Source organism: Phacochoerus africanus, chromosome 4, assembly GCF_016906955.1.
Source record: "Phacochoerus africanus isolate WHEZ1 chromosome 4, ROS_Pafr_v1, whole genome shotgun sequence".
Classification (NCBI taxonomy): Eukaryota; Metazoa; Chordata; class Mammalia; order Artiodactyla; family Suidae; genus Phacochoerus; species Phacochoerus africanus.
Genome location: NC_062547.1, coordinates 150,961,111 through 150,973,941, shown reverse-complemented (window position 1 = coordinate 150,973,941; position 12,831 = coordinate 150,961,111). Strand labels below are relative to the sequence as shown.

Here is a 12,831-nt window from a genome sequence, read left to right as displayed (position 1 = left end):
ATAAATTTGACAATTTAGATGAAATGAATAAGTGCCCTCAAAGATAAATTATCAAAGCTCACTCAAAACAGATGATCCGAATAATCCATTATATATTTTAAAAATTGGACTTGCAGGGGTTTTTTGGTTTGTTTTTGTCTTTTTGCCATTTCTTGGGCCGCTCCCGCGGCATACAGAGGTTCCCAGGTTAGGGATCGAATCGGAGCAGTAGCCGCCAGCCTACACCAGAGCCACAGCAACGTGGGATCTGAGCCGCGTCTGCGACCCACACCACAGCTCATGGCAACGCCGGATCCTTAACCTGCTGAGCGAGGCCAGGATCGAACCCGCAACCTCAGGGTTCCTCATCGGATTCGTTAACCACTGTGCCACGACGGGAACTCCCGGACTTGCACTTTAAAACCCTCCCACACAGGTATCTCCAGGCCCAGATGAGTTCACTAGTAATTCTAACCAAACATCCGAGGACAAAATAATACCAACGCTACACAAATTCTTCCACAAAACTGAAGAGCAGAAAGTATCTCCTAACTCATTCTTTGAGGCAGGCATTACCTAGGTACTAAAACAAACACTGTACAAAAAATTAGAAATCAAAAAAAAAAAAATAGAGACCAACAGCCTTCATGAATACAGATACAGAAATTCTTTTTTTTTTTTTTTGTCTTTTTGCCATTTCTTGGGCCGCTCCTGCGGCATATGGGAGGTTCCCAGGCTAGGGGTCCAATCGGAGCTGCAGCCGCCAGCCTACGCCAGAGCCACAGCAACGCGGGATCCAAGCCGCGTCTGCGACCCACACCACAGCTCACGGCAACGCCGGATCGTTAACCCACTGAGCAAGGGCAGGGATCGAACCCGAAACCTCATGGTTCCTCGTCGGATTCGTTAACCACTGCGCCACGACGGGAACTCCCAGATACAGAAATTCTAATTAAAATTTTAACAAATCAACTCCATTAATATATTGGATACTACATTTCTGCCAAGTGGAGTTTATCCTGGGAATAGGGAGTTAATGTAACACTTGAAAAACATTAACCTCATTAACAAACTAAAAGAGAAAAGAAGAGACCATCTTAGGGGTTCTGTTGGGGCTCAGCTCACGAACCCAGCTAGTATCCATGAAGACGCGGGTCTGATCCCTGACCTGCTGAGTGGGGTAAAGGATCCAGCACTGCCATGAGCTGCGGTGTAGGCCACAGGCACGGCTGGCTTGGATCTGGCGTGGCTGTGCCTGTGGTGTAGGCCGGCAGCTGCAGCTCCAACTCAACCCCTCGCCTGGCAGCTTCCCTATGCCACAAGTGTGGCCCTTTAAAAAAGAGAGAGAGAGAGAAAGAGATTACCCTAAAAGACACACATACACACAAAATTTTGACAAAATCCAACATCCGTTCCTGATATAAAAGAAAAAAAAAAAACCTCCCAACAGAAAGAACTTTCTAGACACACGAGTATGTAGGAAAAACCTAAGCTAGTATCACACCTGAAGACAGAAGACGGAGGAAGACGGCATCCGGTCTCACCACCGCTATTCAGCGCTGCGCCGGAGGTCCCAGACAGACCTCCGAGACAAGAAGAAAGGAATCCAGGTCGGGAGGAAACACAGCTGTCCCCACGCACAAACGACACTGTCATCTACACAGAAAACGCAAGAGAATCTAGAAAAAGCTACCAGAAGACACAAGTTCGGCGATGGTGCAGCAGGCGGGATTTCCAAGCAAAAAATCAGGCATCTTACTCTACCCGAGCAGTGGACATCACAAAGGGCAACACCACTTACGGCCTCGCCAAGAACCACGAGGTGTTCAGGAGTAAAGCCCAGCGCACACGCTGCCGGCTGTGACGGCAACGCCACCGAGCAGCACCAAGTCCAGGTCCCCGTTCGGGCTTGTTTTGCAGCCCAGGGGCCCTAAACCATGCAGACGACAAGTCCTCTCTCTTCTCTGAAGCTTTCTCCTAACTGCACAAGAAGCAGCCTGAATCAGATCCGTTTTTCTAAAACACATATGCTCCCGAAAACTGGAGAAAAGCCACGGAGCCTCGCCCAGGAAAACACCCTCAGGGAGGAAAGTCTGCCTGGAGCTTGAGGGGTTCAGGGAGCCTGGGGAGCTCCGTTCACAGCCCCCTCCCCACGCCCTCGTCCAGCTGGGAACACCTGCCAGGAAAAGCTCGGCGGCCTCGGCCGGCTCCAGGGCCCTAAGTGCGAGGAGACTTTCGGAGAAAGCCTCCTGCGAGGCAGCTCCTAGGGGCCCGAAGCTCCACCGCCCTCCCCACTGACCAGTCTGATGGAGGCCGGGTTCTCCACGACCGAGTAGGCGGGCAGAGGCAGCACGATGAACTGCGCGGCTGGCGCCGAGGAGCCGCTGTCGCCGGGGTCCTGCGGGGACACGGGGAGAAGAGCGGTGCTGAGAGCCAGCAGGCCGGCGGGTGGCGCCGCGCTCGCCGCCGTCCGCTGGGCACGTGTCTGCAGGGCGCGGACCTACAGCCGCCCCGACGCGGCGCTTGGATGAGGAAGAGAAAGCGCGTCTGTGAAGGAAAAGGCGCACCTCCTGCCGCCGCGCAGCATTAAACGGACCCGGCTGGCACCCACGAGGACGCGGGTTCCACCCCGGCCCTGCTCAGTGGGTTAGGATCCGGCAAGGCTGTGGCTGGGGTGGAGGCTGGCAGCTGCAGCTCCGATTCGACCCCTAGCCTGGGAACGTCCATGTGCCACGTGCGGCTCTAAAAAGACCAAAAATAAAAAAGAAGAGAAAGAGGAGAAAACCCATCACCACGGGACTGTGCTACCCTCATCTTACAGATGAGAAAGCAGGTGAAGCGACCCTGGGCGCCGACGGCCCAGGCGAGCACGCGGCGGAAGAACCCGACTCCTCGGACCCCGCCAAAGGCCCTGGCCCAGGCCGCGGCTCCAGCACCGCAACACGCTGGAGCCCTGGGGGCGCCGCCCTCCTCCGTCGAGGGCACGGCGCTGCAGGATGCCCTCCTGCTCCGGGCGATGGCGGGCGTGGCGGCAGCGCCTCCACGGGCAGGGAGGAGGCTGTGGCATCACTGGAATCAGGGCGCGCCCCGAGGGCCCGGGACACGAGAGCCCCGCGGAGACCCCGCTCTTCTCGCTCGGCCAACGTCCCGTCTCCCCGACTTCGAAGAAAACCTCCTCCCTCCTCTGCGCCCAAGGGGACCGCGTGAAAATTCTCCCCCACGGTTCGAGGTGCCACCGTGTTTGCTAGAACAATCTCGAGGAAACAGAAAACCCCCAGCCGGAGAGGACCACAGGCTGGAGTGCCAGCTCTGCCTCGGGGACAGAGGCCAGCATCAAGCCGGGCCCGGCGCTCAGGCCCCGCCTCTCGCCGCCGCGGAGCGTCCCGGAGAAACGGCCGAGGACGTGGCCCGGCCAGGGGCCTAGAGCTCCGGGAGACCTGGGTTCGAGCACGCGAGCCCCCCGGGGCCCCGACCCCCGCCGCCCCGGCAGAGCCGAGGCCACTTACCCTCACGACTGTCACGAGCGACACGCTGTCCCCCGCCTGCGCGTGGGGCCCCGCCGGGCCTGCAGCCGGGTGCTCCGGGGAGCCGCGGGCGAAGGCCTCCTCCAGGACCAGGCGCGGCCGCTGGGGCTGACGGCTCTCGTCCGCCTCCAGGGGAGCCGCGTTCAGGAGCACGTCGCGGCCCAGGACCTCCGAGGCGGCCAGCTCCTCGACGGCGGCGGGCTGGCCGAGGCCGCCCGCCTCCTCCGCGAAGGCCTCCACGGCCAGGCGCTGTTCAGCCACGCCCGCGTGGCCGGGCACCGTCTCCAGGGCCGCGCTGGACACAAGAGAGGGCCCTTTCGGGGACACCTGGGGCGGGGCCACGCACAGCTCCACCGGAGGGCAGCTCTGCTCGTCCTGCAGGCTGCTCTTGGGGATGAGGATGTAGTCGGAGCGGGGGAGGATCTTGCGGAACCCGGGGACGTCCGGCACGGCGGCCGTCAGCGCAGAGAGCTTCGCGTCCTGAGGATGCAGGAGCCGGGGCGGGGGAGGCAAGCAGAGAGAGCCGGAGTGAGAGCACAGGCCGTGCGGTCGTGAGCATTTTTCCTGCCCCCTGCAAGGGGACCAGAGGGAGTCCGTTCTCTTGACCTGAGACTTAGGTTCGGCCTCTGTCAACAGCAAGGGCAGCTCCACGGAGTCCCACTTTAGCCCAGGCAGCGTTCCCCCCCCCCCAGTTACACAGGACACAGCTGACGGGGAGGAGACGCTGCCATGGGCACCGAGCTCGGCCCCTGAAACGGCGAGCTGGAATGCCAGGTCTGGCGCCGTCCTGCGAAAACCCTTTCCCCCTTTTAGGCCGTGCTGCCCCGACGGGACGGCGAAGGCCTTACACCTGGCTCTGAGTTCCTTTCCAGCTCTGACGCGTCAGGATTCTGCAGCAGCTCAGGATCTAGGTACTGGACCGTATAACGCTCCATCAAAGACTTGAAAGCGCAAAACCTAAACCCACAGGCCAAGCTGGCCCTCAGGGCACCTCAAGGATTCGCCCGGCCGCACAAAGAGGCTGAAGAGATCACAGAGCCGAGAAGGCTGCGGGAGGGCGGGCGCACTGGGAGGCGGCCACCTGACGCGGCCTGAGGACATCGGGGGTGAAGCGGGTGAGGGTGTAAACATGGGCCTGGGACCTCAGGGTTCGGCAGGTACTTTGCAGGAGTTCCCGTCGTGGCGCAGCGGAAATGAATCTGACTAGGACCATGAGGTTGCAGGTCTGACCCCTGGCCTCGCTCAGAGGGTTAAGGATCCAGCGTTGCCGTGAGCTGTGGTGTAGGCTGCAGACGCGGCTCGGATCCTACGTCGCTGTGGCTGTGCTGTAGGCCGGCAGCTGCAGCTCCGATTCGACCCCTGGCCTGGGAACCTCCATACGCCTCGGGTGCAGCCCTGAAAAGCCAAAAAAAATAAAATACTTTCCTGACCTTAAAAGCAATGCTGTTAAGTCAGGTGCCCTTATTACTCCCACTTCTCCACTGAGGGAACTGCAGCTTGAGGAGGGTGGACCTTCCCGAAGACGCAAGGGTGAGCAGTAAAGCTCTGAGTCCAGGCCAGGCCTTCTATGGAGCAAGGACACCGGGTACCAGCAGCGCAGCCCTGCAGGGCTAACTGGCACCAACAAAAAGGTGCTTCTGTTTTGTCAATTTAAACTGAACACTGTCCAAAAAGGTAGACAGACAAGTTCAAAGTGAACAGGGAAGTGAGGACGGAGGTCCAATGGAACAAAAAGTCACTTAAAAGGAACCGAGTCAGTTCCCAAAGGGTCCTCAAAGACATCCCAAGCGAGCCGTCGATGAGACACTCGGGGCCCCGAGGAAGCTCTCGGAGAGGAAGAGAAAAAGCAGCCCTCAGATGAGACATGAAAGCAGACTGTCTGCATCCCTGAAGGACCCTTCCCGGCAGGCTGACGGAGGACCGCCCTTCTCGAGCCGCCCTCTGAAGCAGACAGGTCAGGAGAACAAGCCCAGCTGGCGGCAAAGCCGAACCCGCGGGGCCGGGCCGGGCCTCATCAACAAATCCGAGCACGGCGAGCCCGGGGCGGCGTCAGGGACTCTCATCTCACAGACCGTAAGGAGCCACACCGGAACCCCGGGCCCGTCGCCCAGCAGGAGACCTGACGCAAGGTCTCTGTCGCCCCGAAGCACCCAGGCAGGAGGGCCTCGCCTGCGCGCCAGCACGTACGACCTGCCAGTCCTGGGACAGTGCAGATGCTCACTCAACACCACCTCTTCTTGGTCTACTCAAGAGCAGCACTTATGGATCAAGTCAGCGTGTGCCAAGAAGTCAGCAAGGGGCTTCACAGGGTCCGTTTTCAACGCTGTGCACATGCAGCCACCAGGACTCAAAGGGTAGGTAGGTCTCAGCTAGTGAGCAAGCACTACGGCTGGTCTAGGGAAGTCCCTTGCGGTGCAGGAGGTCAAGGCTCTGGCGCTGTCACGGCAACAGATCAGGCTCGAGCCCCGGCCTGGGAACTTCTGGGTGTCACAGGTACGGCCAAAAAGAAGCAAAACGGTGGTCTGGGCCCAGAGCTCCCTGGGGGCCTAGCAGTTAAGGATGTGGTGCTGTCAGTGCGGGGCCTCGGGCTTGCACCCTGGCCCAGGACTTGCACAGGCCTGGGCTACAGCCAAAAGGGCTCTGCGGCCTCCTCGTGAGCTGCGTGCAGGGCGGCGATGGCGGCAGGCGGGGACTTACGCGCGGACAAGGAAAAACCACTCGCAATGACCTCCTCGCGTTTCCTGAAAAGCCTTGGAAAGGACTCACGTCAGCGTCTGGTTTTAAAAACCATCCCCCAGACAAGGGCCCCAAAGATGCCACCTGGTAATGGAGACGCCAGGGAGCTCCGTGTGCTCTTCCTAGACGCCCGCCCGCCCCGCAGGGACTGCCTCCTACGCGGTGGCCAGCAGGCCGTCTGGAGGAGGGGGGCAGAGGGGCCTGCCCAGGCCGGCAGGGACGCAGAGCGCTCCCAACAGGACAGGCACCCAGACACAAGGACAAACACCCCAAGGCACACACAAGCTCTTCTGCTAGAACACAGCGGCCGCGTCCTGCAGAGCCCTTGCTCTGCATTACCCAAGGGACGTCAGAGACTAGTGCTTCAACTGAGCAAAGGCGCTACGGTCAAAAGGTTTCAGCCTGCAGGATGACTCTTCCTGCAGGAATTTCAGTTTAAATAAAAAAGCAGAGTAAAGAGCTGTGAGCGCCTCTGTCGCTGTAAACCGGAAGTAAGAAGGCCGGCCGAACACACACACCTGAGGGCCTGCTTGCTTTGCGCTCCCACCTGGGCCCCCAAAAGCTCTGTCGCCTCCGTCGGCTCCCGCTTCAGCCTGCACCTCCCTCCGAGCGGAGCTCAGCACCACCAGCGGCCGCGGAGGTGGCGGCATCACACGAAGCAGCTGTCTCCACCTCTCAACACGCGAGCCTAACTGCCCGTCTGCTTACAGCTGATGGCGCTCAGCGCAAATAACACACATCAAGCCGTTTACAGCCAGCTGAAGAGATGAAAGCTCTCGGTGTAGGAGACATGCCTACGGAAGCTACCCCATGAAAGGAAACACTCACCACCCACAAGGACAAGGGGCTCCGAGTTTTGCTAAAATGCGGAAGAGGAACCTAAGGCCCAGGGGCGGTAACTCGGAGAACGCCAGCTCCGTGCACCCTGCAGAGAGCGCAGGGCGTCGTCGGAACGGAAACAGGCCATCAGACTCGAGAACAGTAAAACGGACTCGCCTCAGGGTTTCCCCGAGGAAAGGAGGAGACCAGGGATACAGGGGTGGGACCTCCTAGCGCCTGGCCACTGAAACAACGGAGAGATCAGCCAGCAAAAAGCTACTTACAGGATCCACACCTTCTTTCTCTAGTCTGGCCTTCTCCAAGTAGTAACTCCTCTCGGCCACACTGAGAAGCCTCCAGCTCTCACTGATCTTCTTATTGATCTCGGACTGGGGGAGGTGGGGGAGCTCCTGCTGCACTTTCAGGTAGATGTCGTAATAGTACAGAAGGTAAGCAGACCTGAGAAAGCAACGACTTCTTACGGTCTCCCCCACCCAACCGGGCGAGGCCCCCACGGCCGGGTTCGGCAGCGAAGCACTGACTACGAATCCCAGCTTTTCCTTTCCAAAGCGTCTACCTAGGAGTTCCCGTGGTGGCAGAGCAGAAACGAATCCGACGAGGAAGCATGAGGTTGCAGGTTGGATCCCTGGCCTCGCTCCGTGGGTTAAGGATCCGGCGTGGCTGTGGTGCAGGCCGGCAGCTACAGCTCTGATTCGACCCCTAGCCTGGGAACCTCCATGTGCCGCGGGGGCGGCCCTAAAAAGCAAAAAAAAAAAAAAAAAAAAAAAAAAACCCACTTAAAAAAAGAGCATTTTAAATGTATCCAAGTAGAGACTGAAGCAAAGATGCATTTAAACACCCACCCCACCCCCCACCCCCGGTGAACGAGCGGCTTCTCCCCCCAGAATCCGGAGACACAAGCTTGTCTGGCTTTCTTTCCACAACCAGGTTTTCTGCAGAGACGACTGGCTTAAAACCCCATGGAAGCGTCCTGCCGCTGCTCTTTCGGGCAAGGATTAGCGGACTGACTGCCAAGCGGGCCCTGCTCGTCAGCTCAGCCTCTGGGCGGCCAGGGTCACCGCTGCCAGGCCAAGGCCGAGAGGGAGGCGGGCACAACGCTCAGCGACCCAACCCCGGGAGCCTCAGCCCGGAGTCTGGCGTGGTCACCGTCAAGGGGAGAGGAAAGCCGCAGGAGGGTGTTCGGCACAGAATTTATCAGGCCGTGTTTTGAGGGCGCCCTGTTTAAACGACCAGGGTATCAACCATAACGCTGCCCTGCACCGTTTCCACCATTCGTACGTCCACGTCCTGCTGCAGCCCGGAAACACGACCAACATCGGGGCTGGAAAGGCAACCGCTGGCATCAAGTGGCCACCCCCTCCCCAAGCCCGACTGCCCACCGGAGACCCCAACGGTGACGCGGCACCCCCTGGGGACCTGGACACAGCCTCGAGTCTTCCTCGACACACCTCTCCAGGCAGCTTCCGCGTCTGAGGGCCAGCTACCAAAATGAGGTGACTAACCTGGGTTTCTTGGCCTTTTCGCCGTGAATTTTATACTTTTTCTTCCTCTTGGGCGGCCCAGGGGCGGTGTAACCATCGGCTTCCTCAATTTCCTCCATCACGACAGTTACCTCCGTACCATCATATGACGCATCCATGGCTGGAGAAAAACAAGACATAAACAAGTGTCAAGACCTACCCCAAAGGGGAAACGGCCTCCGAATCCAACCCAGGGCCCCAGGACGCCGCCGCCGCCTCCCAAACGCAGCAGATGCAGCCTAAGAAGCACCTGGGGGACGTACGCAACGTCCGGGTTCCAGGGTTTGACCAGAGCTCCCCTGAATCAGAACCGCTCTAGGGCAGGCCAACCCGCATGCCCAACCAGGGCCCCGGCGACTCCTCCGACGCGGCCCATGTGGGATCACGAGCTCAGACGGCCCTTTGGCTTATGTTCCACTCCCGGGACACTCGGTAATCCTTCAACTCGGAGATTTATGAGCGCCGCCCCCCCGCCCTATTCCCACTGTGGTGCAGCGGGGTTAAGGATCTAGCACTGCTGCCGCTGTGCACAAGTCTCAGCTCCAGCTCAGGTTTGACCCCTGGTCTAGGTACTTCCATATCTGACAGATGTGGCGTTTCCATCGCAGGGCAGCGGGAACACATCTGACTAGCATTCATGAGAACACAGGTTCAATCCCTGGCCTCGCTCAGTGGGTTAAGGAGCCAGCATTGCCGTGGGCTGTGGTGGAGACCGGCAACTGCAGCTCTGATTCGATCCCTAGCCTGGGAACCTCCATATGCCTTGGGTGTGGCCCTAAAAAGACAAAAAGAAAAGGTGTATGAGCTGCACTCCCCCCACCACCAAGGCTGACGTAACGTTACAGGTAAACGTGGCCAGGAGTCAGTTCTGGGCCCTCCTCCTCCACATGCTGCGTCCCGTTAAGCACAGTGCTTCACCGACTCACAGGTCATTCGTTCAGGAAGCACCTGTATATGTAGGAAGCCTCTTTACACTGTCAGTTCGTGTGAGTTTGGGCGGGTCCTTCACCTGCTTTAGATTCAACTCTCGCGCCCACAGAAAGAGACATGTCTGGGAGTTCCCACGATGGCTCAGCAGGTTACAAACCAGACTAGTACCCACGAGGACGCAGGTTTGATCCCCGGCCTCGCTCAGTGGGTTGGGGATCGGTGCTGCCCTGAACGGTGGTGTAGGTCGCTGACGCGGCTCAGATCCTGATGGCTGTGGCTGTGGTGCAGGCCGGCAGCTGCAGCTCTGATTAGACCCCTAGCCTGGGAACCTCCATGTGCCGCGGGTGCGCCCTAAAAAGCAGGAAAAAAAAGAGGGGGAAGCGGTCTCAACCACTTCACCACGGATCTGTAGTGACTCTGTGTCCCAAGGGAGACAGCGCCACCTGAGGAGAGTCAAATGCTACACAGGAAGGGTCATCGCCGAAGAGGAATCATCGTGGTGAGAAGGCGGACGACGTCCCCGGCCGCCACATCCAGGGCCTGAAGGGCAGATTCTTTAATTCAGAACCCAACCGTGAGCCTTTTCTCAGCCCCTACCCTGCTCCCACCTGCTCCAGCACCCGTCTACACGAGCACATTCGACACGCTTCTAGGAGGCGGAAATGCTCCCCACCTGTGCTCCTCAAAACGGGAGCGGCTCGGGGCTACTGAGCACCCGAGTTTCGGCGCATGTGATCAAGGAACTACCCTGATTTCACTTTGCTTAATTGTAATTAACTTAAATAACCACATATGGCGAGCGACTGGGGTGTTGAAGAGCTCAGGTCTAAACAGTAATCTGGGGAGTTCCTGTCCTGACACAGCAGAAACGAAGCTGACTAGGAACCAGGAAGTTAAAGGTTCGATCCCGGGCCCCGCTCAGTGGGCTAAGGATCCGGCGTTGCCATGAGCTGCGGCATAGGTTGCAGACACGGCTTGGATCCCAAGGTGCTGTGGCTGTGGCGTAAGCCAGCAGCTACAGCTCCAATGCGACCCCTAGCCTGGGAACCTCCGTATGCCACGGGTGTGGCCCTAAAAGGACAAAAGACAAAAATAAATAAATTAATTAAAAATAAACAGTAATCTGACAGGCTGACATTAGCAATGGCCCAAGAAACAGAAAATCTAGTAGCTTTTCCTAGGGAAAGGAAGGCATGACAAAAAACCCTCAATGATTAGCTCAAGAGGGATTATTTTATTTGTGGCCACATCCTAAGGTGGAGTCGTCCAGCTCACAGACCACCTTTGGAGGAAGAAAGGTCCCAGAAACCACCTGAACGCTAGGAGGCAAACACGACAGCTGCTCTGGAGAACCTGTCAGAAGAGAATTTAGGATCCTGGGCAGCAGGAGCTGTGGAAGCAAACACAGAATCGCCAGGCGCATGACGAGGCCCACCCACAGCTCACTTACACCTCGGGCCCCAAGCGCGGGAGCCAACGGGGAAACAGACGTGCCCTGTATGCTGCGTCAGGAGACCTGACTTCCAGGCTGCATCCCAACCAGGCACCTCAGACAAGTCCGTTCCCCACCCCACATTTCAGGTGATTTTTTCCTCAGGTGAGACTCAAGAGGCTGACAGCAGTGGTGCCTCTCTTTTTGAAAGGCAAGAACCCCTTTGAGAGTGTCCTGAAAGTGGCAAAAGCCTCACCCAGAAAACGCAGACAATTACCTCCCCTGTAACATATGAAGACACAACCGGGGCCCCCACCACGCCTTCCCAGTTCTGGCCCATCTCTAAATGACTTCACCTCCCAGCAGAAGACAAAACACAGCCCTCCAAAACCCCTTGCATGTTGTTACAGCACAGCTCTCAGAAGTAACCCACAACTTGGCTCAGCAAGAAACAGGCCAGTGCCTTCAAGGGGTGAGGGCGCTAGGGTTCAAGGCTATGCCGGGACTGGGCCTTTTTCCTTTTCATAATGGGCCTCTCAACCCTTGAGAGGCCTGCAGACAGAGGCTGCACCTGCAGGAGAGCGTCTGTGAAGAAAGGCAAATAGGGTTTTAGCACCCCGAACACAAGTTAGAAAACAAAGCCATTACAACCACACTGCGTGGGGGCAGGGAGAGACTACCCTGGGTTTTGGCGTGTTGCACTAGGCGGTTTTAAGCCTGGACCCGGTACTGTTTTCAAATTCTAGGCCTCAGTAGGCAATGCAAAAAAAAAAAAAAAAAAGGCAAAATATTATAAAACCACGCCTCTGGAGGGCAGACCCGGGTGGAAACCTAAGCGAGGCATTTCAAACGCCCGCGCGCTCCGAGCTCCACGACCTTCAGCAATGGACTTACTCGACGCCAGAGCTTTCTCATGTGCAAGAGAGTGAGTGAGGGCAGCGCTTGAAATCCGGGACACCTCCACCGTCCCGCCAGGTCCTCCTCCTTAAACGGCCTCTGGCGGCCCAGCCGTGGGCCTGGCTGGACCGCGGGCCTTACATGTCCCCAAGGAACCCGAGGCGAGAGGTCGAGGCTCACGGCCCCTACTCTGCCGAAGGGGCGCGCGGGCTCGGCGAGCCGCAGCACCTGGCTCGAGGACGCGCGGCCGGCCCGCGGGGCGGCGCTGGGCCCGAGGCCGGGACTTACCCGGAGGAGCGTGCCAGCCGCGCGGCTCACATCCCCGGAGGCGCCCGGCCAGGGGGCTCGACGAGGGGGCCGGCCGGCGCACTCGCGCTCCCCGCTGTCGGCGAGAGGCGGCTCCAGTCGTGACAGGGGCAACAAGGAAGTGGAGACGAGAGCTCGCGCGCGCATCCCGGGGGCTGGAGGAGCCCCGGCCCCGCGGCCCCGCCCGGCGACACACGGCGCGGAGTCGCGACGGCCCCTCTCGCTCCCCTTCCTCGGAGTCGCGATACGGGGTCGCGGAGGGCGCGTGTGGGAGCACACGTTCGCTCGGCAGGCTCTTCACCGACGCCTGCCGAGGGCCCCGGGGGCCAAGGCCCGGGAGCCCGAGGAAGACGGCGGGGACACGGGCGTCGCCGCGGCACCGGTTCACCGCGCCGGCGGCAGCGGCGGTAGCAGCACACCTCGGATCGCCGGGGAGACCCGTCCCGGCGGCCCTCGCGGCGCACCGGAAGCGGCCGGGCGCGTGACGGCGTGCGGCCCCTGCGCAGGCGCAGGCGTGCAACCCGGGCCGAGGGCCGGAACCTTAGGAAGGCCCTGGAGGCGCAGCGCCGGGCCGCTAAGGCAGCGGACTGCTTCCGGCCAGAGGTTCCGGGGGGCGGAGGGAGCTGCGGCCGCCCGCGGGGGACGCCCTCGGCCCCCGGGCGCTGCC

The 12,831-nt window shown here is 59.5% G+C and overlaps 1 protein-coding gene across 3 annotated transcripts in view; it reads right to left on the bottom strand.

Annotated features, from left to right (window-relative positions):
• Positions 1-12,576, bottom strand: part of HMGXB3 (HMG-box containing 3) — a 65,726-nt gene extending 53,150 nt beyond the window's left edge. For all 3 annotated transcript variants that reach the window (XM_047779035.1, XM_047779036.1, XM_047779037.1), the window contains exons 1-5: positions 12,147-12,576; positions 8,582-8,720; positions 7,343-7,517; positions 3,486-3,983; positions 2,279-2,377 (exon numbers count right to left, since the gene is read on the bottom strand). In XM_047779035.1, the coding sequence (XP_047634991.1) occupies positions 2,279-2,377; positions 3,486-3,983; positions 7,343-7,517; positions 8,582-8,718 (909 nt within the window). In that variant the 5' untranslated portion in view covers positions 8,719-8,720; positions 12,147-12,576. The remainder of the gene's footprint in view (positions 1-2,278; positions 2,378-3,485; positions 3,984-7,342; positions 7,518-8,581; positions 8,721-12,146) is intronic.
• Between the last annotated feature and the right edge of the window lie 255 nt (positions 12,577-12,831).